Source organism: Acanthochromis polyacanthus, chromosome 15, assembly GCF_021347895.1.
Source record: "Acanthochromis polyacanthus isolate Apoly-LR-REF ecotype Palm Island chromosome 15, KAUST_Apoly_ChrSc, whole genome shotgun sequence".
NCBI classification, from domain to species: Eukaryota; Metazoa; Chordata; class Actinopteri; family Pomacentridae; genus Acanthochromis; species Acanthochromis polyacanthus.
Genome location: NC_067127.1, coordinates 11,875,900 through 11,902,418, shown reverse-complemented (window position 1 = coordinate 11,902,418; position 26,519 = coordinate 11,875,900). Strand labels below are relative to the sequence as shown.

The window sequence follows — 26,519 nt, the reverse complement described above, 5'->3', positions numbered from 1 at the left end:
AAAGCGAAGCCCTCTCGGTTGTTGGTTGGCGGACTTACTTATCCGACTGAAATCTTCCTCCGCACTGTCGTCTCTCTCCTCTCCACTCCCACTTAATCCCCTCCACAGGGACGCACTGAAGCGTGGCGCATTGATTTAACACGTGCGCGCTCAGGCACAAACGCGCGCACACGCCTTTCAATTTGGCCTCTTATGGTAAATTTCCTTCTTTTGTCTGATTTACAGTCCTCTCAGAGAAGAAGAGGAGAGGTTTGTGTTAATATGCAGAGAATCGTGATCATTTGGATAATAATGCACAGTTTGGGTCATTTGTAATACAACTGCACAGCATCCTGCAGGCTGATATGGACACACTTTGCACCACATATACACAAAAATAACACTGTCACCTTTGCGCAATGTTTCCAATACAGTGTTCCAAGTCTCTACTGCGTAATTGCGCATTTTTTGCTTCTGGTGTGGCTGATGTGGACACACTGCACCACATGTGAAACAAAAATAAGACTGCCATCTTTTGCACAATGGTTCAGATGCTGTGTTCCAAGTCTCTGCTGTGTATTTTACTGACTAAAATCATGAACTAGATGAACACAACTTGTGGCCACAGACCCCACGCAGCGTTTGCCAGCCTGCAATCCATCACACAAAAATCGGTTATTCTGACATGTTGTGGTTTTAAATGAAAGTCGATGCACTAATTGGGCTCTACTTTGCACAACAGATAGCCAGACAAAGCACAAACACGCTATGTGGGATTGAAAGACAATTTTTGGTCACGTTTCTGGAAACAATAAGTCCATCTCCACCAGAGCTACACGAGTGTTGAAAATTGTCCTTTGTGAGCAATGGGAAATTGTAAAATTGGCATGGTGCAGGGTGGTCTTGGGTTTGCCACCGGGTAAATGCATTATTCATAAACTAAAATGTTTCTGTCTAATGAGCATTTAATGATTATTCTGCATCAAAGCTCTGGTTTTGGGTAAACGTCCTGCTGGTTATTGAGCCAAATGTCTGTAATGAGAAAGCAGGAACACATAAAAGCCTTGAAGGAGGAACTCTTTTGGGGGAGCTCCAACAGTCTGGTTAAAGTACAATTACACTAAAATGACTATTTTTATTTGATGTTAGATAACACTCCCTCGTGTTTGTGGTAGTTTATCACACTGTAATGTTTTGGGAGGTTTGAGGACAATCACAGGAAGGCATGGAAATCCTTTAAGCATCACATCCTTTCATAGAGGCCATTTGCATTCGAATTCAGATTCTATAATTGTGCTCGTCTTTGAAGTTTTGGGTGGACTGATACTTTTTAGAAAAACACAAATTCTGAGGCAAAGTTTATCAAAGAGTTGGATTTAGTTGGCCTGTAGCTGTATGGGATTAAACCACTTGACTTTACTAAACCTAAAAAGCTTATTTGATTTTACTATCTCCCAAAATTGCACAATATTGAGAGGAGACACGGTTTAACCAATAGTTTTTTAATTTATAATACACATCTCTGGTGTCTGATGTTTCCAAATACTAAAGTTTTATTGTAGAAACACTTCTGACTTTTTTCAACTCTTCAAATAGTCTGTTCTTATTTTTGCATAAAATAACATCAGCAAGAGATGTCGGGGGCCAGAATGTGTGGGGTCAGTTCTTTTTCTCTTTGTGGAAAATGTGGGGGAAAAAAGTGGAGTTTGTATCTCTCCTCGGGTGTCGCTCCTCTCCTTCATTCCTGCCCTCCTCCAGCTCCACTGCTTCTTTTTTTTTCCCCCCTCAGCCGAAAGTGAAAGACTGGAGATTCCCGGCTTTCCAGCCCTGAAACAAGACTCCTGGAGGCTGAATGCGCTCAACAGAACAGGACAGAACACCGAGGAACAAAGCGATCAAAGGCGCACAGTCGGCGCCACAAACACATGCCAGACGGAAATGTGAAGATCTTTAGCTGTCGCAGCGTTGGAGTAGTCAACAGTAACCGTGGAAAGGATGGCGAGGACGCAGCGCTCGCATGTTCCTCGCCTTGGCTCTGCTCGGATTTTTTCTTCCTCGGTGTGTCGGTGAATGGAGAGCAACAGGAGGAGGAGGAGGAGAGGTCCTGTCAGGCGCCTTCGACCTCTATTTTGTTCTCGACTAAGTGAGTCTGCGATATTATTTATGGGCTTTGTTACTTTCTGGTCGCTGCGCATTGCCATGCAACAGACTAGTTGTTCGGAAACGCGGAGCGCATCAGTCTGCTGCTGTAGCGGTACTTGAGAAAAGTAAACTACAAGTGAGATTGTAAAGTTGGGACACCAGTTTTAAAGAAAATGCCTTTGTGTCATGAAATGAGTCTCAAAACGTGTAAAGAAATGACCACAGAGAGAACACGCCCTCGGTGGTTTTTATCTCTCAGTGTTTTTGATTGTAGGCCTGTACAGGTAGCCGCATTGTATGGAGAGGGTGGATATTCTGGACATTGCTTTTCTTTTTGTCCGGTACAAAGCGGTGAGGCAAACATATTGAGCTGTGCCGACGGGATGTGGGCAGGGCGAGCAGGATGGATAGAGTTTCAAGCTGATGACGCCTGCGGACACAGCTGCAGCAGCTGGCCCACAGCGGTGCAGCACAGGCCCGGTGATTCCGTCCACTGCTCCCCTCTCTGGGAGTCCACACTGTCCTGGAGAGACGAGTGGTCACCAGAAGCAGGGCCTACTCTTTGCTTTTTAATTTTCCTTCTGCAGGGAGTTCTTAATAGTGATGAGGATGGTGTTTGTATTGAAGAAAAAACATCAGATAAAAACACCACAGACACTTTCTAAAGGATGTTTTTGTAATGGGTGTGTGCTCTCTAGCTCTTACTGGTTCTTACAGTATTTATTTTAGTTTTATAAATCAGCAATAAACCAGCTGCAAAAGCAATATTTGGATTTTCAAGGTATGACATCATTTGAAGGTGTGCATCCTCCTCCACATTCACTGGGCTCTGCAAGTCACCTTTAACCCACTTGATCTCTTAGTTTTTAGAATAAAGCTTCAGAATCTGATTTGAAGTCAGTTTGTTTACAATCACACTTGAAACCCACCTTTTAAAGTCTGCTATACAAATTATGCTGCATATAAAAGTAGCCCTACAGCATTTTTAGAATGTAACCCCAACCTTAATCTTTCCCAAAATGACCCAGTTTCTTTTTTCCTACTTTTCCCTTGGGGATATTTGTTTTCATTTGATAGAAGTCAGTGGAGGACTTGGAGGAAATGAAGCGTGAGAAAACGACAAGCAGAGGTCCCGGCCTGATTTTCATCTGAGACTTTGCCCATGACCCTACTGGTGACTTAAAGTGAGCTCACAGTTAGTCCAAGATCAGTCTTTGAACTTGCCAACACCTGAAAATTAATAGAGTTTTAGTTTTTTTAAAATCCATTAGGCCACCTCAGCAGACATTATAGTAAGATTTTGCAGGCCTTGTGGTTAGTGAGGATGTTTTTACCACCTTTTTTGGCATGTGGGGTCCCAGACGGAGCTGCTGCTCAGACATTCTAATTGACATTTTTGGCATATCTTGGCTCAAGCCGTAAGGGCAGATTATGCACGTGGACACACTTCAGCAACATGTTAAAACATGCAAAGTTAGAAGAGTAAAAGATGGAGATAAAACAACAACAAAACACAAGGTAGGGTTGCGTTGTCTCCCAATTCACATGGAAGAATAACAGGTTATTATGTCAAAAGAATAATTATGCTTTCAAAAGAACGAGGGCAGGGATTTTGTGGTGAAGCAGATAAACACTGTGGTGTCTGTGCATGACACTGAAGAAAGCGTTGAGGTAACGGTTTTAAAAAGGTTTTGGTCTGTCCTCAGTTCCCTTTGTGCACCACCTATGATTCACCGAGTGACATTTTACTTTGGTTTCGACGTGTCTGATGATCTTTCAAATGTCCATGGCAACATCTGTCAGCCTCTCTTCAGTCTTTATCCTTTGCTTCAAAAAGTTTAGGAGGAGCCTGGGGAGCGTGGCGCGTCACGCATGGCCAGACCTCTGGTACGCCTCTGTTTGTTTGACTGCTTGGACCTGTAAGCAGCAACAGACCTTCAGGAAGCTGCTGATCTTTTCCTGAGATACCGTTGACTTGTTGGCTGTTTTGCAGATCTCAAATGTCACACAGTGACCTAATCTAATATTTCAGTGATGGAGAACAGAGCAAACATTGCATTAGAGATGTTTGGACATGCCTTCGCCTCATCAGTATTCGTCTTCCATGTTTGGCTTCACTATCCAGAATATTATGAGTCATGCCGAGTGGAGAATGTGGGGAAGCATCGCAGTAGACGCAGACTGAAGATTAGAAAAACTAAACTGCCATCAGCTCCCCACATTCCTCACTCCATGTCTGACCTACATCGAATACCAGGCTGCATTTTTCCTCTCTATCTGGTTGCCCGCAAGTGGAATAATAGGTGTTGTGTTTTGTGGCCGGGTTCTGAAAAGAGATTTGTTTTCACTTTGGAGGGCAAATATTGCCAGAGAAAAGAGAATCTGCCATCGGCGCTCAGCAGCGCAGGTAGAAAATGGAAGACTATTTGGTCAAACTGTAAAATAATGGAAGTGATCTACATCATCTGACTTTCAATATATATATTAAAATAGCTGAGAAAGAGAAATTTAATTCATGCACTATTTAAAACCATTTAGGTTCATTCAGTGTACAGAGGAATTATATTTATTCGTGATCAATCTCTCAAATCATTGAATAATATTATTCCAAATAAAACGGTGGAAAATGTTTGTTTTGTGTGGATTTCATGTATTTTACTTGGGAACCTTACACTAAAAAGTACGGTAATGCTGTTGTAATTTATCTAAATTTTCCAAAAAGAAAAACTGCAAATGTTCACATCTGAGAAGCTAGATTTAGCAGACTTACAACATATTTACATCAAGATTGAATTCATCAATAATCAAAACTATTACATTACATTCATACATTTTTCATTTGTCATTAATGAATCAGACAGTTTTTCTGCGTTTAGAAAAGAGCGAGTAATAAGGTTAAATCCTTGTCATAAATTCATGCTCATAGCTGTAGTTTCATGAGGGGAGCCTTTTGCTTTAGTCCCAGTTTGATGAATAGAACACATGAAGGGCAGCTCTGACTCTTTGGCAGTGTGTTAAATCATTTTCTGTCCTGCACACTGGATTGAAACTGAGCCTTTGTTATGCGAGTCTCGATCCCAAAGCACACAGTGGGCAACTTGTTCCCCCAGGAAACTCCTCCTGGATCAGGGCTTTTATCGCATCCTCACTTTCAGAGAGGAGGATAAGTGCAGCAAGAATTGACTGGTTAAATGGGAGATACAAAGGAGCCATCGTAAATCAAACCAGCTCAGACTTTCACTTTGTTTATGGCTCTGGTATACACAGACACACACACAGCCCTGCCCTCAGCAGAGTTTGGCGCAGAAGTTGTTTGATGTTGCATCCTTCAGTAGACACTCGCACATTTACCCCCTGCAGAGTGTTACTTCTGGGTCCCCTCTGTTGTTCATGTCACAGCCTTTTTACTCTGTGGATCTCCAACCTGTTGTTGAGTTGGCTATGCTCAGTGGGACCATCTGTTCCCCCTCACAGTCTCACACACTCACACTCACACACACATTCGTGCAAACACATATACGATGTGCACAGGCCAGCTGCCTGCTACATGGTCCCTGCTAGAGGCAGACTGCTACATCTGTCCCTGTCTAACCTCAACCCTCTGGCCTAGCAGCAATTAGCCCCATTAGCAGCCTCGTGGGACTGGCTTTCATTAAGGAGACTGTCATGTACGTAGCAGCATGTAGCGGGCTAACCAGCAGCTCGCAGCTGACAAGTTACAGTCCAAAGTAATGGAATGTGACCGAGTGACCAGAAGAATGTCCTTGATGTGGAGGAGATGAACTGTTAGGCCTTTGAATCCACGCTATTCCAACACTACATTTGAATCGCCTAGTTTGAGAACTTACAGCCTTGTCATTCAGATAGGGATTTTTTTGTGGATTAGTTGAAACAATGTTGTTTTTTTTGTCCTCATAAAGTTGTGTTTGTGTTGTTTTTCAGATCTGGAAGCGTGAAGCATCACTGGATTGAGATTTACTCCTTTGTGGAGCAGCTGGCAGAAAAATTTATTAGGTACGAGCAGGATTAGTCACTTTGGTTGATGCGTTTTCTCCTTTCCTCAGTGCTAATATGGAACAACTTTGTGTTTGCAGCCCCATGCTGAGAATGTCCTTCATCGTCTTCTCCACACGAGGAACCATCATCATGAAACTGACCGAGAACAGGTAACAGCTGCACCTCAGTGAACAACGTAGAGTGTCACTTCTTCTCGTTTATCTCAGTTACTGGTTTTGTAACCTTTTGGAAATCCTGATTCTCTGGACAGAGTTAATTACACGCACAGAATTTCATCCAGCTTTACACAACCTACAAACACAAAGCAGTGCATTCAGTCTACAGAGGATGACTTTGGCTGAGGACTGACCTTGGATACTACTTGGGCCAAAAAAATACTTGCCAACTACAATCACTCTCTGCCCCCTTCTTTGTATCTTCTGTTTTGGGAATATTTATTTTCCTCTTTTGTCTGAACACAGCTTTCTCTCAGTGTATTTAATTAGGTTGTTGGTGTGTTTATCCTATAGGGAGGCCATCACTGGAGGCTTAACGGCTCTGAGAAGGGTTATTCCTGGAGGAGACACGTTTATGAATTTAGGCCTGGAGATGGTAAGACTTGGGCTTAAGGGCTCAATACATTGGCAAAGTCAGCCTAAATCTTGCCAGCTTAGTCTTAAATATAATAATTCACTCCAGAAAATACCCACTGAGGATTAACTGAGCCAGGCGGCTGGAAGCAGCACCAATTAGATAAATATGAGGGGAGGTTCATGAATGACTTGCTGCAGCTTGAAAGTGCTGAGCTAGGTTTTTAAGGGAGGTGTTCTAAAATTAAGGATTGTGTTTTTTTAACCGACAGAGGAATATGCTTTGATAGCAAAACCGTGCTACAACATGTTCAGGTGAGGTCCAAGCTGGCATATTTATCTGTCATTTAAATCCGGTGTCGGCCGGGGTTCATTTTGATGTGCTGGCAAAAAAAGCATCTGACAATGTTCAGCCGTACAGCAGACTTTAAATGCGATCTCTCCCAAGCTAATGCATGCTGATCGTTGCCAGACCGCACTCTGCAAAGTGAGATTTGTGGGTTTGGCTGTGCAGCAATGTCAACATGTTAAACTTGGTGATTACCAGTGCTGGTATTGTCTGAAAACTGTACTTTACAGTGAACAGGTTGTGGAACCTTCACTAATGCATTCTTTGCAATTGCAGGCTAATATGCAGATCTATCAGGAGAAGCATGGTAAGCTCCATCTCACATGGTTGTTATGTTACAGTGCGTTGCTTCAGAAAATGTAAAAGTTGTGTGTTCTGCAGGAACCGCCAGTGTTATCATCGCTCTGACCGACGGAGAGCTGAATGAGTGGCAGTTTGACACGGCTCAGCGGGAGGTAAGACGTCAACAAGAAGAAGATAGGTTTGGGGGGGGGTAGGCAAAACATTGTGAACACTTGAGCAAACATTGCTCAGGGGCTGGGCCATGTTACTGCAGGTAAATAGCTGTTTTTATCAGTTTAAGTTACTGTTTCTGTTTTTTTTAATGGTGCCGTTTGTGGTTTTTCTATTTTTTTAGACTGTCTCCTCAGAATATTTTGTTTATTTTATTTATTTTACAGTTTTGTTTTTATTGATGCTCCTGAAATTTGGAAGAAAATGACTTAAATGCTCAAATAATGCTTTCACATTGCTTTAAAGAGTCAAGATTCAGTTCACATAACCAAACCGAATGAGAGCGTTTAAAGATCAGCAATTTCTGTGGATTTTTTGACCTCCTGTAGTGCTTATAGTCCTAATTGCTAGATTTCTTCCCATGCTACGAAATCCTGCTGAGGGTTAATGCTGCTAATCTGAATTCAACAAATGTGACCCACCTTGTTGCAGTCTTTAAAATTAAGTCAAAACAAATGTCCCTTTCAGTGAATGTACACTATGTTGTGCTCCTCCAGTCTAAACTATTCACTGAGTGGACAGAGAAAGTCCAAGAAAGGGTTTTCTGGGAGATGTATTTGGCTCCACGAGGCCACAGGAGTCTCTTTAAAACTCGCTGCATTTTCATTTATTTGTTCTTTTCTTGCAGGCACAGAGGGCCAGGTCTATGGGAGCCATTGTTTATTGTGTAGGGGTCAAAGAATTCAACCAGACCCAGGTAGGAGCCACGGAAGGATATTGAAAACTTTGCAAATGCGTTTTTTTTTTTTAAGCAAATGCTTTATTTTTTCTTTGTGTCTGTTTGTTTTTCTAGCTTGCAACTATTGCAGACACTGTGGAACATGTGTTTCCTGTATGGGGAGGCTTCCAAGCCCTCAGGGGAATCATTGACTCGGTATGGCACACACACACACACACACACACACATACCACATGTATGTCATATAAACACTCACCCACACAGAGAGACTCATAAAGTCATATTACGTTATTGAATTATGTCATGACTGTGTTTCCTATTATTCCATCTCCCTCAGATCATCAAGAAGTCCTGCATTGAGATTTTAGCTGCCGAGCCGTCCAGCGTGTGTGCAGGAGGTAAGAAGGTGTGAGGAGCAGAGGTTTCTCCCCTCCTTGTTAAGACAGTGGGCAGTCACGGTGTGTGATTGTGTCAGATGACAGTAATCTAAAGCCTCTGGACTGGAACACGGGGCTGAGTAATCGCATGGACGCTTATGACCGCAGAGTGACAGAGAGCGTATTGTCATTCACGGCCGGGGGAAAATTAGCATAGCCGCTTCAGCACAGCATGTGTGCAAAAAAAGAAAGAGGAGGAGGGCGGGTGTTGGTCAGAGAAATTAGCCATGAATCTTTAAGCTTGGCTGCATCTCTGGCCTAGTTTGCCACATCGTATATGCTAAATAGCCATTTGGGTTGTTTAAAGTCTGTCATCTCAGCCACCTCTTCTTCTGCGTCCAGTTTTTTGGTTTCTAGACAGCAGTTTAAGGAAGTAAGAGGCAGGAGGAGAGACAGAGGGAGAGCCTTTATGAGTAGCCAGCAGGATGGATGAGCTTTGACATGACCTTATTAGGACTCACTTAAGAGAGTGCATTTGCAGCCCTGCTACCAGGACGACCGACAGAGCTTAACATCCATTATGGGATACGAAGGACGGGAAAGGATACAGACTAAGGGGAGGAGATGGGAGGATTCAAAATGTTGCCCTAATATGACAAAAGGAGGAAGTAATAGTATAAAGTAGCTCTCATAATCATGGGATAATTACAGTTTCTGGTCTGTTGCCAAAGACTGTGCATCACATGACATGTGCCCAAATATCCTCCAACAGCCTCATTTATTATTCGATTGATGAGCAACCTAAAGGTCAGTGAACTAAGAAAGCAAAGACCCGCTTTAACCAAGACTGGATTCTGGCCTAATTAATGAAGATTGTAATGTGCTCACATGCTCATAGCACACTTTGTTTGCCTTTGTTGTGGCTTGATGTGTATGAATAACATACAAGTCTCGTCTTAGACATTCATTTCTTACATATTATGCTTAAGAAAGGTTTTACGTTGTTCTGTGGAGACGGCCAAGCACTTATCACTATTTAGCAAGAATTTGAAGAGGTTTGAATATTTTTCTCTCTGTCTGCATGTAGTCGCATACCACATCGTACATGCTTTACACCAACACACACACTTAGATGATCTTCAGTCAGCCTGTGCACACACACACATCTTCAAGCACATGTACACACGTCCCTCACATTGATGTGAAGTGACCAGACCGAGCTGCCTGCAAACAGGCCATCAGACTGGACAGTGAACGTAGGGCCACACTATCAGACATGACAGCACTGATTCCACACACACATACACACAGAGGACGGTGAGAGTTAGGCCTTAGATCTAACATGACAGCAGAGATTGCTGCTTTCATTAACGTCTGACCCTTTTCTCCCTGTTGTCCCTTCCTACTTTGCCCCCTCCCTGCCCTTCACTGTCCTTTTGCACTAACGTGATTGAAGACGCACTGTTCGGACATGGCGTACCCCATTTTCTCCACACACACACACACACACACACACACACACACACGTACACAACACATGCACATGGATGCGCTGTGCATATGCATAGTCACACACACACACACACACGCACACACACAGATGCACATTTCTACACATTTAATCCTTGTCAGACGTTCAGGTGTACGTAGATGTAAATGGACACATGGCCGTAGAGGCAGGCAAAAAGCAGACAGGAGAGGGCAGTGGCATATGTGTTGTCCATGTCAGCGGGGCAACACCAGTCCCTGCCCACCATCCGACAGCACTGACCTTTTAGCCCATCAAGCCTTGGTGTGCAGACGGTATGAGATGATAAGAGGGTTTTTTTTTTGGCTTGAAAGATGTCACAGACGTTATTGAGATTTAAAATATCTATAGAGATCAGTCAAAAATAATAACGTAGAATATTTTAAAATGTTATTTAGCAAATATCTTTTCAGTGTAAGTGTCTTATGTTTAATTTTTGAAGGTCTTACTGAGATGCTTTGTTACATTTTTATCTTTGGCATGCTTCAATGAAAGTAAACAGCCTGCAATGCCATGCTCTGCTTAATTGCTCATAAATAAATCAAAGCTAACCACCATTTTCGCTTTTACGAGACCAGTTGTATAATTATAGACTATATCCATGTTCTGCAGCATAAGTTGCATGTGGGCTCTGTCATGATGTGGCATAAGCTATTTGATGGTGACATTGTGTGAAAGGGTCCTTAAGTCCTTTTTTTAGGCTGCATGCTGTTATCGCTGCAAACCACATAAGCCTCAAGTATTATATTATATAGTTCTAATTATTGTTGTGAATTTTGTGGTTTTGTTTTACAGTGATGACATGGTAAATATTAAGTGATGAGGCTTTCTGTAATGTAAAATGTGGGTAATTAGGTGGTGTATAAGTGTTTGTGTGCTTAAACACATATGAGTCTAGCTGAGGGAATGACAAGGCACTGACAATGACTGACATGTTGCAAAAATCAGTAAATGAACAGACACGTGAAGATAGATAAAAGCTCAGCTCTGTGTAAAACTGCAGAATATTAGAAATTTAAGCCTTTATACAAACAAACATTATGTGTAACAATATGCATTTTATACATTTTTATTTTATCAGTAATATGTACTATTTGTCAGTGTTTGTGAGGATTCATTTCAATTTCCATCTGTCTTGTGCATCACTACTTTTCCTTCTGTTTGGCCTCCAAACCCAAAACTGAACCAACTTTTTTTTTTTTTATAACATCTGTAAATATGTAGAGAGGTGCAGACATCTGTAATATGTTTGTTTTCTCCTCTTTGCTCTGCTTGCATTTGTGTATCTTTCTTTATGACTTTCATAGCAGCTTGTCTGACCTTTAAAGAAGTACTGTCACATATACACCCACACCCTGTGATGTTTTTATCCAGTGATCTTCACGCTGGAGCTTTAAATGTTAAAGGTGTGGCAAATGTTCACTTCTATTAGCCAGGATTATGCTAGAGGAAACCAAAGTGCACGGCAAATGGACCACAAATACACACACATGGTCAAACACATGCATGCAAACATTCATGCATGCATATACTGAAGACATGAAAGCGCTTGCACAGTCTGCAGAAAAACACAAATGCAGTGCGCACATACACAGACGGACTATGTATCCTCATCCAGACAACTGCATTCAGGCGCACATGTGCTAATGTCATGCCATGGTGCCATAGGTAAGGTCAGACCTACTTTGACAGCACTGTGCTGTTGTCAGCCCTGCAGGCATGTTTTTAAGCAAGTGTTTTTTCCCCGCTCTTTAACATATGCTGGGTAGCAGCCACATAGACACTCCAGCATATGCTGGCAAGCCACTGTCAGTGCACTTTAACGGTGCCTGAGGGAAACTAAAGGTCAAAGACACACACACACATACGCACACACCTTCTGGGTACTGCACAGTCTGAGATATTTGTGAATAGCAGCACTTTTAGCAATAGCACCACTGGAGCATATTATGGCCTTTCCACACATACACGCACAAGCACACAGATATAAACAAGCAGTAATGAGGCATGTGCAAGTTTCTGCTGCTCAAGTTGAGCACATCAGAGAGAAGGAATGGCTGTCAGCATTTACCATAATTGTACGCAGGAAATTTTCTTGTACATCAAACTATAATAGAGGACCAATTTTGATCTTTTATGACCATCACGTACTGCTGGAAATATGTGCAATACCATTGCTGTAGTGTTGTTAACAGTCCTGATGTCTGCATGCTTTTTTTTTTGCCTCAGAGAGGTTCGAGGTGGTTGTGAGTGGCAATGGCTTTCTGCATGCCAGAAACATCAACCAGGTCCTCTGCAGCTTCAAACTGAATGATACACACTCTGTGGGTAAGTTCTGCAAATGTACACAAGCATGTGTCACACACAAAGGACACATCATGCACGTGTTACCAAGACAGAAAACAGAATGATTTGTGTTGACTATAAGTAGGGTTTTGCCTATCGTTGATCAATCAAGTTTGGAAATGTGTAAGACTTCCTGCTTGTATTTAGAATATAATATGAATCCAAACAAAAACCCGATGCTGTAATATATTAACTCCTCCATTTAATGCATCATGGGATTGTGGTTTGGCATTTGCATTTGACAGTTTAGGGCTGAAAACGTTTAAAATTTTACGACAGAAAGCGTGATTTTGTTTTTCCCTGTGCAGATGAAAGACCAGCTAAGATCGAGGATACCTTCCTGCTGTGTCCTGCTCCCGTCGTAGAGGAAGTGGGGAGGTAAGCCGCACTTCTCTCGTGGCTCTTTCCAGGGTTTCACTCCCAGACCAGTTCTCGTCGACGGCGCCAGTCTCCAAACTCTCCATGTACAGCTGTAACACAGATATTTGCCAGCTGCACGCAAGTTTGGTGTGGACGCAGTCGACCGCTGTCCTTGAACAAATTAGGGCCAAAGTCATTGTGTGTCTGTGATCAATCAATGTTTGTCACAGCTAACGAAGCCAGACACCAATCACAAGGGGACAACAGGAGTAGAGCCCAGGAACATGAGTTAATGAGAGCCTGCTTGAGAGGACCTCGCAACCGTGCCTGTGTGTGTTTTTGTGTGTGTGATGTTCCTAATCTTTGTCTGGCACTTTGGGAGAGAGAAAGTGTGAGTGGAGTCAGCGGGGCAGTGTAAAGTTTCCTCTGAGGGCTTCTAGTTTTGCTGCCAGTGATTCAGAGCAGAATGGCCTCGTGGTGCAGAGAGAGCGAGGCTGCGGGTTGAGCTCGGAGAGGAACGAGGCCCGGCAGCCTTCCCGTCCCCACTCCCTGCAGTCCTGTGCATAATTATACACTCCAGCCTGCGGCCTCAGACACCTCCCAGTCATCATCTGTCTTGTTTCTGTCACTCAGATTTTTACCATGATTTGAGCTTGTCTTGTCCGCTGGTGAAAAGTACCGCTTTGATGGGGAAGCACTGTACAGAGCTGGAGAAAACAAAATTTTTGTTTTCACACAGTGGCTGCAAGAGGATTTAAGAACCTGCCACTTTACAGTATATTTTACTGACAACTTATGACAAAAGTAGCACATAAGTGACAGATAATTGCTTAGGATGGTGACATAATAACATGGTATAAAAGACAAATCAAAACATTCACAAATGACACAATCCAGCGAACATATCTAGTCCTTTTCGCTGCTTTAGAGTGTGATAGTTGTTGCCAGCGTGGCTTCGTGGCAGGTGGAGCTGCTTCTCCTGAGAGCAGAGCAGGAGACAGAGCATCATTACATACTGCAGTGATGCCTGAAGGAGGCGTCCTTCCATGTAACCGAGGCCCATTAGAGCAGAGTCAGCACTGTCTGACACCCTGAGTGCTGCTAAAGAGGAAGTCAGCTGTGAATAGCTGAAGGGCCCAAAGAGGAAGGCCAACAGCTGGCTGATGAGTTCTGGGCTGCTGTGCGACAGAAATGGAAATATGTAGAGAGGCGACAACGTGCAGGCTGGACAGGTGTTACAAAATGATTCTCTTAATGTACAGTTGTTTAGCGTGCTCAACAAAATCCAGCTTCTCATGACGCACGATGATCAGATTTTAGATTCATGGTTCCTACACAGGAACGTGGTATTTGATTTGAGTCATTTCCAGATCTGGATAAGCACAGAAAAAATATAAAAGCATGGAAAAATATTTGTGTTTCCAGATGATTGCCCCCAGTCTCTTTTGTAAAATATAAAAAAATTCTCTTTTTTAATAATGTTTGAAGCGTGCAGTGCAGCCAAACTGTTTTCCACCCTGTGAGAGAATGCAGACCAGAGAGGGCTTGATGTTGTCGAAAGCGATGCAAAAAGTATAGCGTGCCGTTGAACGCACCTTCCTGCACAGGGCTGCCTCTTTATCTGTAGGCCACAGCTTGGAGAGCTACACCTACCAAATCCAGACACCCGCAACAAATTTAGTTTTAAGGCAAATGGAGAGATAGCTTTGTTTCGATGCATGTATAGCTTTACAAACTAGATAGTAAGCTTGTCTGAGCATTCACGAGTTATGCAGTGAAGATAAAAATCAGAAAAGCAAACAGACTTTCTTTTCTGTGTAACAAAACCATAACCTTATGGTTGTGTCTCTTCCATGCACACAGTGAGTAAACAACTTGCACAGAGGTCATGAAAATTGAATTATTCAACTTTTTCCAATGTATTTTTGGTTCTTATTTTTAAAACAGACTGATAGTATGAGGGGAACAGCAATATAATATGATTTATTCGGTATGTTAAGGTAAAATAATATGAGTATAGGTAGCAATGGCCCTCTTTGGGCAGAGATGTTGACACTCTTCTGTGTTTGGTGTTTTTGTATGAGCTATAGTACCTTAAGCTACAATCTTGTGGCGATTATTTAGCAACAGAAAAGCATACATAGTCAGACTGCAACAATTTTTTATTAACATAATATACATCTAGCTATTTGCACTAAGATGTCAAATATGGTCTGAAAAAGGTACTGAGAATTCTGGAAAATGTATGAGTCCTGTAGATTTACTTAAATTACGTTTTTATTTAAATATATGTTAATATTTCACTTATCAAGCAAAAAAAAAATCTGCATTATGTCATTGTAAACTGAATACATTTACAGGCTCAGCAGCATGATGCAGATTTAATGTGGAGTGGTGCTGAACTGTGATGGACATTTATTATGTTTTTGTTTTGCTACTAACAAATTTCATTTCACATTTAAAGAGAAAGAAGTGTGCAAAAACCAAAAGCATAGTCTTGCGACGAAAAATGACAGCGCCATCCCACCAACACTGATACAGTCTTGACAAAAACAATTCTCAGCACAAGAGCCACTTGCATGATTTTTTCTGAGGCTTTCAGTCTCATTTAATGACCTACCTCATGGATTTTTTTTTTTCCTGTCAAACTGCTGTTTTTAGATTCAAAATATGAACAACAGCTTGAGCCATTAAGTGTTCAAGGATATGTGTCAAAAAATGAAATGATGAAATCAGCAGCAAGCTACATTAGAGGCTTTTTGTGCTTTTGTCACTGAAATACAATGAGCCTTGTGAAAGCCTAATCTGTCACACTTTAGATGGATTATACCAATAACGTAAAGACGGGCCCCTAAGACAGATGGCAGAGCGAATTTCCTACTATTTCTGACATTTTATTGATTAGACAAAAATCAATAAAGAAAACAATCATTAGCTGCAACCCTGAAATCACACTTACATGTCAGATCACATTAAAGGTGAGCTGATTCCTGTTTAGGGGTTGATAAATCTATACATGAGATCTCAGGGACTCCAGCTCCCAGCATCCCCTCGTCACCCAAACCCCAGAGACCCCTCACTCACCTCCTGCTTCACCCGAGTCGCATTGTCGCATGTAATGAAGTCACCGAGGCTGCCGTCACACAAATCTGTGTTGACTGGGAACCTTCCGGATGCAGCAGCTCCCCCTCCTACACACACACACACACACACACACACACAGGGCGAAGACATATTTAGTGGGCAGATCGATGATTGATAGGGGCTGAGATCTCTCTGTCAGAGTGGAGCTGATAGCATCATCTCCCCCTGCCTGCCTGAAAGGAGCCCTGATCATAGGATGGGGAAAGGGGGACCAAAACAAAAAAAAAAGGGGGGGGGGGGGGGGGAAGAGAGTCAAAGAAAAGATTAGTGGCACCTGCACTGCCAATTTCCTCCTCCCATGTCAGTGTCATCATGAGTTATGAGACGAGCTGCAGTGGCATGGGGAGGAATCGGGAGGAGGGCGAGGTGCTGAAAACAGAGTCTGTGATTGAGGAAGTGAAGAGGAGGGGGTCTCAGAAGGGAGGGACAGTGCTGAAGGGATGTAGAACAGGAAAGGCCTTCCTCCTACCATCCCCCCCACCCTCTGCTTCCTCTCCTCTGCCCTCCCACCACCTCCCTGCAGTGACCTCCGCCTTGTCGCCCCCTCCTCAAATCTGAACCCAAAGCTCAATGCCCTCCTTGTCTCTGTCGCCCTAAACCATTAGAACAGCACAAGAAGCCTTTCTCCATTCTTCTGCAAACCCCACAACTACAGTCTGCTGTTTACACCCTCGCTGACTTCTCCGGCGAACGTGTCTCCTTCTTTTTCCTAAGAACTTTATAAATAAACCGTCAATTAGAAACTCCGCTGTCCTTTTTGCTACCTTAGTCGAGTGCAATTTTGGTCCCATCAACATCTCTATCCAAACCCAAAAGGATTTGTTTTATTCCCCCCAATCTCTTATCCCCACCCTGCCAAACTTTGCGCAGTTATATCTCCACACATCAACACCGGATACTGCAGTATAAGAAGTCATTTTAGCTGTCTGTGGTTTCCACATTAGAGGTCTGGGTCTAATCCAAGCAGAAGAGATTCCTTCTGTGGGTGGAGAACTCCCTGACCTCTTTAAAAGACTTTAGGTTTGAGGCTTTGTCAGCATATTTGTGTTCGTATAAAGCTGCAAGTATGGACAAAGTAGATGGAGGAATGTATCGGACAACCTGGGCAAACTTGCATAGTAGCCAAAATAAGACCACGGATGTGTTTGCACATGCCAATGCACTCAAGTGTGGTGTGATACGTGCATAACTGCGTCAGGTGATCAGTCATGGGTTTGTGTTTTTCAGGGTGATCTACCTGCAGGTGAGCATGAATGAGGGACTTTCCTACATCACCAGCTCCGTTCACATCACTACTACTGAATGTGTGAGTACAGTCTGTACAGAGTCATGGCACGATGAACGCGATATCTCTTTCTGGCATGCTGCCTTATTTGAATAAACTTTCTTCCAACTTTCTTATTTTCTCCTGGTTCTCGTGTCTTCTTCTCTCCTCTCCTCTGTTGTGTCTCATCAGAGGAGGCTGTGAGTACTTTCACTTTTCATTTTCTCCCTTTTTCCTCACATCAAATGTCCCCCACTTCAGTTGAATATTCATCTCTTCATTCTGTGTTTTTGCGCAGTTTGACGGCACCATAGTGCTCATATCGTTGCTGGTGGTGTTCCTGCTGTTGGGTCTGCTGCTGATGTGGTGGTTCTGGCCTCTCTGCTGCACTGTGGTAAGTTTCCATGTCAGACATCAGTGTTTCAGCCTCAATTACCAGTTTATATCTGCAACCAGGCTACACAGAAGCTTGAGGATGTTTGTAAGTGATTGGATTTTTTTTTTTTAATTGATTATGAAATGTTTCTAATCCTCAGGTGATCAAAGAACCTCCGCCACCTCCACCTCCAGAGCCAGTAAACAGATTTTTATCTTAAATGCTCATTCAAATCATTGATTCACACAAGAATACACTGAGTAACCCAGTATTTTTACAGCTAATGTAGTAGAATTAGTTCTTATCAATGTTAAAATAGCAAAGAATATGAGATGCATCATCACTGAGGTCTCACTCACAGGATTCAGATGATGATGATGGGATGCCCAAGAAGAGGTGGCCCACAGTGGATGCTTCATATTATGGTGGAAGAGGAGTGGGTGGCATCAAACGCATGGAGGTACACACGCTCTCGACTTTCAGGATCTGCACAATACAAAAAGAGGATGTACATTAGCAGTAGGGAATAGAATGTCCTTGCAGAAAAATGCGTCCCAATATGGTTTTTGATAGTATGTGACAATCCTTCTTTGTATCTTCCCTTGTGTGGATAATAAGCAGAAACAGGTTGCTGTAAAATGTCTTAAGTCCATTTGTAAATGCCTAGAAAAACAACCAGAAAGACAATTCCTGTTGCAATTCAAAGTTTCAATGATGTTTTTTCTTACTTTTGAATTTCTAGGTTCGATGGGGGGAGAAAGGCTCCACTGAGGAAGGTGCTAAGCTGGACAAACCTAAAAATGCAGTTGTAAAGATGCCAGAGCAGGAATTTGAACCCTACGAGCCCAAACCTCGAAAACCTCGGCGTTGCCCCCCTCAGCAAAGGAGGTGGTACACACCGATTAAGGTTAGTCTTTTATATGAATAATATTCAAAAGTGAAACGTACGTTTAAGGTGGTTTGGGCTTATTTTCTCTCTTTAATTCACCATTTCCTTTCTGGGTATCTCCAGGGGAAACTAGATGCACTGTGGGCTCTGTTCAGGAGAGGTTACGACCAGGTATCTCTGATGAGACCGCAGCCTGGAGACGAGGTGAGTCGACACTTACAGTTTAAGATCCAGTGCAACGAAAAACATGCGTGGTGACTGATAGAAAACTACATTTTAGTAATGAAGTGTAATTCAGAGGGATTCTTCTGTGGGTAGCAACCATTTAAAATCTGAGTTAGATGGTACAGAAGGATTTCTGTCTCTGTTGGAAACAGCCGAGCATCTGCCTCCTTGTTCTGTCTGTCACACTACATAAAAGACATGTGTCAGTGAGCAACATGTAGAGGAAAGTCTTTAACACAGCAGTACAGTTCGGATTTTCTATACACACACACATAGACACACATTCACAGTGACTCAATGAGCAACTGATACCACTCTCCTCGTCAAAGCTCCGATTGTTCACACACAGGGTGTACTGTACTCTACTGTGCTTTTCCCTGTGACTCAAAGAAAATGACTATTTTTCTATCAAGTTTCCAAGTTGCACACTCACTCTGTACTTTCAAGCGATGATTATAGTGGAAAAAAAACAATTGCTACTGAGTTTTATGTGCTGTAAAGTTCTGCTGAAGGTGCTATTACTGGACATTACATGACTCCAAAATCATGACATAACCGTGTCCTCTCCAAGAGACAGAACAAGAGAGAGCAGAGCGGTCCCTGTTTTCTAACCTTGACCCTGTGCATGGCATCCCATAACCCCAAAGACATGTTTTCATCATCATACCAGTTGCCATGGTGAAACATCCGCTCCGTTATAAATGGTGTCATTGTCCCTTCACCTAGTTGACACCGTATCACTGTAGAATGTATTGATTTGTTTTTTGAATGGTATGATTCATCTTTACAATGCAGCAGTTTGAAAGAATGCATGAGTGAGTACCGTATCTGAAGTCTATAAAAGCCATCAGTAGTTTTATCTGTTCCTTCCATCGTTTTGTTTTCTAAGCGGAACAATTGATCTCTGTCATGGCAGAAGTTTCATGAGTCTTTGTGAGCCACTTTTCTCTGGGGTTTCACAGAGTCGCTCAGAAACGACCCCCACAACTCCCTTCACGCATCATTAACTGAGGAAAATAAAATACTACTTCTCACGTGACAAAAAAATGAAGGGGAAAAAAATCTGCTTTTGTTGCAAGGGAGATAATTGTTTAGAATTGGTGCAGAGAGCGACAATAATTTCTTGTCAAGCCAGGCTCTGATCTAAATTCTGAACAAACTCCTCACTGAAATGATGCGCAAAAGCAAGACACTGCAGCTACATGAACGACAGATTACAAAAAGCCCGACCCAGTGGCAAAAAGTACAGCGCTAACTATCAAAGGATCAGACTTCCTAACGCAGCTCGTTAACCAGCAGCTCTGGAGGAGCTCGTCCTGCTTTCTCCCCGCATTACTCCCACTTCGCTGCCTCTGCAAACGGCCATCAGCAGGCTGCCAGTTTCTGCCACGCTCCCCGTTTGCATTTCATCTTCTTCTTTACTGTGTGTGCGTGCATGCACGTGTCACTGTAACGTGTGTGTCCGCTCTCCCGAGTGAGCGTCATACAAACAGATGGGGAGTTGAAAGGCCACGAGCCATATTGTGACAGACGAGATTCCCTTCTTTTGTCCCCTGAGCTGATGGCACTGCTGGGCTCGTCACACAACACAGGCCAGACCAGAGGGCGGCCACCAACCCTCCATCCTCACATGGACACTACAAATGAGCACCTCCCCTAATTCACCCATTTCTCTCTTCCTCCCCACCGTCATTTCACGTACAAGAACAGTTTACCTAAATTTCTCTTTTGTGAGATTTGTTTCTTAAATTTCTACCATCATCACGAATAAAGCTCCACTTCCTCATTTATTCTGGAGCTGTTGAACTTCACACAGTTTCTTCTAGTAGATCATAGTGGAGTTTGCTCAACTGCTACGGAGTTTTTAAATAATAATAAAAAAGAATAGTTTTATCAGAAACATCTGTTTAAAGTAATAGTTTCACTAGTACTCTGGATAATCCCCAGAAAATGCTTTTAGCAGGGTCTCTTTCTTCCATGGAAAGCTGTTTACAACAAGGACTTGATTATCTGAGTAGTACTTCCCAACTGGGTTTACTTAAGGGTAGGTCTGCAGTTGCCAGGTGTTACATAGAAACATTGTGGGTAGTTCAGGGAATTGTAAAATTCTGACATTATGACTTGGCTTAAAAAACCCACATATTTGTGTTTGGAGTTAAATTAAACACAGAAACAGGATTACAATTTGCTGTGAGACTTTGTAACATTTATTATCTCCAAAAAAATCAGCAAACTGCCAGCACGGCTGCATAATAAACATGTCCAGGAAGTCAGTTTGACACAATTTTCCATGAAAAATAATTTTTTAAGAAAGGGTAGAAAACAAGAGAGACATAAAAATATTAAGTGACTCCAAGTGGTAGTTATTTGTAGTGATCCATATAAAAAAAAAATACTGCAACACTTTCAATTAATTAACAGGTAGCCTTTTATTAATAAAGGTAGAATAAGTATTGCCTACTAATTCATGGTTCATGATGGTTTAATGCATGATTTGATCTATGATGCATCTTCCTTTACATTGCTCACCATTAGAAAAATCAATTCACTATCACCATATGTGATAAATTATAACTTGACAGATAATTAATTAAGGAATGTTAATTCTCAATTACTTCATACATAGATTATTACACAGCCAAAATAACTGGATTTGAGTTGCATAAAACTTTGTCATAGCCATGTATTTGGTCAGCCTCTCTGAAAGCAGATCAATACGTAGAAATTTACAAAAAATAGCATACATACAGTAATATATACACATTTTTACAACTGAAATTTACCTATATTGATCATCAATTCATGTAAGAAACATCTGTGAATTAACATTTCTGAACTGGTGATCTATGAAGCATTAACTAGCAGCATAAAGTTATAGGAATTTGATCGTTTCTTTATGGTGAGCAGCTAGAATTCATGATACATCGTCCAATGATTCACGCATTAAATCATCATGAGATATGCAATAGTTAACCGTTATTACTCCACCAAGGAACGCAGTAGAGTTATCCAACACGGATTTGTTCAAGATTTCTGCATCATTGTGAGAGAGCGGCATGGTGTCACTGTAGCTATGACAACAAGTAAACACTACGTCAGCTGCCTGCTGACGATCACATGATTGCAATCCTATAACAAATCCACCGCTGTGGACCTCGAATATTTTACAGATTTAATCTGTCGGAACTAATTCGCAGTACTCAGCCTTGGCAGAGTACTGCGCTCTCTGAGTGCTTTTCTTGATTAAGTACATGATTTGTACCCTTGTGATAAAGCATTGAAAATTAAGGTTATTAAACAAGGTCTGGCTCAAAATCAATTCAAGAAAGCACATTTTGAACATAAGTGGTGCCAATAAGGGCTACTTAAGATGAAATGACAAGGCTGCTTAGTTTTATCAGACAAAAAAAATGCCAGGAACATTTTTCCAAAACAGCCAAGATATGAATTTTGTTCAAATATCTTCCGTAAATGCACTGATCAAATCTATCTACCAGTGGAGTAAGAAATGCTATTTCTAAAGTGTATGAAGTCTTGGCGGAACACATGAAAGATTTTCTTCATGCGAGTAAATGGCTGTAATGTCACACGAGGTGACGGGCGAAGCTGTCAGGTCACATGTGTGTCTCCGCTCTCTCTTCTTTCTCAGATTTTATTTACTTTAATGGTGGCAAACTTGCGAGTGCATCAGTTCCTTGTAAACAACCGCAAACAATCTGCTTCATGTGTGTGTGGTTGTGAGGGAAGGGCAAAGTCTCGGGGCTGAGGAGGAGGAACAGACAAGACAGAGGAGTGGTGTGATGAGGGATGCCGGAGGTGTTTTAGGGTTTTGTTTTTTTCCTGAAAAGGAGTCGAGGGCTGGAAGTAAATAACTGCTAAGAAGGGAAATAAAGCAGTGACAGATATTACAGCGAAAGGGCAGAGAGACTGACCATCACAAATGGCACATTACTGACCTCTCACACAACTCGTTTATGTATGGGTCATCTTTTCAAAGGTGGAAAAAATGCTATTTTCAACACTTAGCTTATGTTTTTGGTGCACTTTTTACAGCCAGCCCCCAAACCTTTCTTCTCCTCCCTCTCTCTCTGTTATTCATGAGGCTGAGGTTTCATTCAGGCCATATGTTCTGGTGGAGACATGCTTACAGTGACACACACACACAAACACACTCATATTCATGAGCTTGTGTTCTCATTGTGTCCATATGCTCTCTCTGGTGTTGTGCTGCTGCTCTGATGCTCACAAACTGGCCTTTTCACTGCGGCCCAGCGACAAGACCAAAGCAGTCACCCCCCCAACCGGGCCGCCCTCAATCAATTACACACCCCTTATATACGTGCACACACAACCACACAATGGCCCCCACAGTCACAAAGCTACTGCTGCCGGGCTCCTCTTAATGGCCCCTGTGTGACTTTAGGGCCTCTCTGTTTAATAAGGTGTTATAATCAGACCACCAAGGGTCTGTGACACAGAGACCTACTCTCCATCCTTCACACTCTGACTGAGCAAGACAAGAGTGTGTGTGTGAGAGAGTGTCTACAGAGGGGTGATATGCAGAACAGAGAGGAAAACCATCAATGAGGACAATAAGAGAAGCGTCCCTTTCTCCTCGACTTGTAAATTATGTTATATGCTAAGGGGCTTCTGTTAACTATTGTGGCGATATTTAAATCCCCCCTTTACATTCCTTCAAGTCCAGCACATAAGAGACATAAACCACTTTCTGTTCTGCATCAAGAAAGGCCGAGTCACAGCAGAGGCTCCTAGAGAAGAGGAGGGGAAATGGAGAAAGCTGGAGACTGCAAAAGCCTTGTGTGTGTGTGTGATAACTTTGTCAGGGTCTCTCTTTGCTACCATCACAGCTATTGTAGTGCAGGTGTGGACAGAAGACAGAAGCAGCTCTGTTTGCCCTCCAGGGCCTCAAACACACACGCTTCTGTCAGCAAAGCTGGGCAAAGGCTCACACAAACCATTTTGGCTGGTGGATCTTAGAAGCTCATTGATTTTGCACAAAGATGCACTGTATTTTAATCTGTATTGAAATGATGATGTGTAGTAGTGGTTTAACTTTGTGTGTGTGTGCAGGGCCGCTGTATTAGTTTTCAGCGGGTCAAAGATGGAGAGTCCGCCTCCAACCACCAGGCTCCTCCTCGCACTCATCACTCTCCATCGCCGCCTCCTCCTTCACCTCCGCCTGCTGAACAGCGACCTCTGGTCTCCAACTCTGTCCCTCGTACAAAGCCTCCATCAAGAGGGCCCCGCACCACACCGCCCTCCTGCACCACGCCACCCTCTCGCGCACCCCCTTCCATGGTCCGACCCCCTCCAGGTCCACCCCCAAGTCGTGTACCCCCTGGGCCTCCAGGACCCCCACCATCTCGACCCCCACCCAGGCTCTAATGATAAAGAGAGGGCCCGCAATAAACAACCGATATGTCAACTCATTCTAGAAAAAAAAAACACATCCTCCTTTCATCCCCCAGACTCGAAGACAGCAGAGAGGCGTAAAATCAGCCAGGAGCTCCGACTTGAAGCTCTGTGCTTTGTTGCTGGACAGCAAAAAATATTTATCTGATTTCAAAATCAGCAAATGAGTTTCATCAAAATCAACATTTTTATAGAAAACATTATAGAAAAAAAACAAGCATGTAGTTACTTGATTAAGCCTCTGTGTACAGTGAGATGTCATGTTGATCTAAATGGTGACAGTTAAGTACAATCCTGTAGGATTTTTGTGTTGTTGAAAGAGAGCTTGTGTGAATGTCGATGGTTAATACACGCGTCTACTTTGATAGTGTAGAGCAGTGGTTCTCAACCCTGTTCCTCAGGACCCCATGTCCTGCATGTTTTAGATGCTTCCCTGCTCCAACACACCTGATTCAAATGATCAGGCTCGTTATCAGGCTTCTGCAGAGGCTTGACGAGCTGATCATTTGAATCAGGTGTGTTGGAGCAGGGAAGCATCTAAAACATGCAGGACATGGGGTCCTGAGGAACAGGGTTGAGAACCACTGGTGTAGAGAATAATAAATAAAGGTGAGCTAGAAGGTGGTGTGAAATACAGCATGTAGTGAACAATGATGGGTTTGTTGTCTCTTTTTTTTTTTTAAATCCACATCAGCTTAGGTGTCTACAAATCAGAATGATGCCTAATTTTACCGTTCAACCAAAAACAATTTTTCTACAACATAGTTAAAATTTAGTTTGTAAGTTCAGTGACCTTTTTGCAACTGCAGGGCAGTTTCTCCATATTTTATTTATTATAATACAGGCCCCGTCTGCATCTGTTCTTTATTTTAGTTTTGAGTTAGATTTCTGGGTTTTCAAATCTTTAAGGAACGGGACGTTGAGGTGGAGGTTAGGAAACATTCTGGCATGCATTTAATATATCTGTGGTCTTAAAAACACCGTCAAGTGAAAGATAGAATTGAAAATTTGTATCTTCAGGGTTTTCCTGTATACTGCATTTACTGACTGAAATGATCATTTGTATTATTTCTTTATTAACAACTTGTCTGTCTTCAATAAAATGTTTTTTTAATGTGTTGTGAGGCAGTAAATTCTTTCATAATTATTAAAGTGTGCTATTAGATTTGAATATTTCAAGATGAGTCTTGTTGCAGGCATATTATGAATCGTCTTACAAACACAGAGGGGTCGCTGCAACACAGACCTTATGGCATATTTATTAGTTAATTGGATAATGCAGGATGCAACATTAGGTGATGTAATGCATTTGTCTTTAAGCAATGTTCTGTAATTAAACTAATTACACAGGAAACAAACAATTTATAGAGATAACCTGCAATGCTGATACTAAATTCTAAGATTTTGAATTGCTTTTGGTGCTACTGGAAGTCATATTTCAGGAAAACATTACGGCTTGGATAAATCTGTTGTCACTTTAACAAATGATACGGCAGTCCTGCAGTGGCTTTGGAAAGTATTCAAACCAAATTTCTAAAACTTGCTTTCAGTGTGTCATTGTGGGCATCTGTGTGTAGCAAAAGCCAAATTTAATCAGTTTAAATCGATTCTATAAAAGTGAAGCGCTCCGAATAGTATTTCAAACCATTTCACATATATTTAGCTGCAGTTTAGATGATGCCTGGTCTGAGAATGTCCTGAATCAGCGCAGGACATCTGCTTCCTTCCACAGAAACACTGAGACACAAAAAAGGAGTGATGAGGAGGTCAGTCTGTCACTACATGACTCATTTTGCTGCAACCCATCTGGGAAATGAATCACATGAGAGCAATGGTATGTTAACTCCTGCAGCGAAACCACAACCTACAGCTTTTTGTCTTGTCAGATGAAAATGTGACAACTGCAGGCAGGAGGTAACCGTCTTGAGTTTCAGTCCAAAAACAGCTTTAACCACGTGTTTACATCATCCTAAAAACATCCATGGATGCGCTTACTCACCAGTAACAATTCAGAAGTCAATAGCACCCTCAAGTGTCCCAATAACGCAAAAACAAAAAGGCACACAATAGGCTTCCAATAGGTTCTGTAACAGATGTCTATGTACTTCGAGATGTAGATACATGAATGTATCTACGTGAAATATTCATACGATGCATACCAAATACACACAGATGAGCGGTTTTGATCCCAAAGGTTTTCCCATCTGGTCTGAGAATATCCATCAAGATACGGCCAGCACATTCAACATCATATTCACGGTTATTAAATGCCAATCAGAACATTTTAGGAGCTTAACAGATGGCCCAGCTTAAAAACAAATTCATTTCA

General features: G+C 42.3%; 1 protein-coding gene across 1 annotated transcript; it reads left to right on the top strand.

Annotated features, from left to right (window-relative positions):
- Window positions 1-1,613: 1,613 nt before the first annotated feature.
- On the top strand, window positions 1,614-25,304 carry antxr1d (ANTXR cell adhesion molecule 1d). Its single transcript, XM_051960106.1, has 18 exons — window positions 1,614-1,637; window positions 6,008-6,135; window positions 6,216-6,287; window positions 6,648-6,729; window positions 7,333-7,363; window positions 7,438-7,511; window positions 8,198-8,266; window positions 8,363-8,443; window positions 8,586-8,646; window positions 12,383-12,481; window positions 12,808-12,877; window positions 17,231-17,309; window positions 17,566-17,661; window positions 17,804-17,842; window positions 18,005-18,103; window positions 18,386-18,550; window positions 18,656-18,736; window positions 23,849-25,304. Exons 1-18 carry the CDS (start codon window positions 1,614-1,616, stop codon window positions 24,161-24,163), a joined length of 1,665 nt encoding a protein of 554 aa, XP_051816066.1. The 3' UTR covers window positions 24,164-25,304.
- Window positions 25,305-26,519: the final 1,215 nt, after the last annotated feature.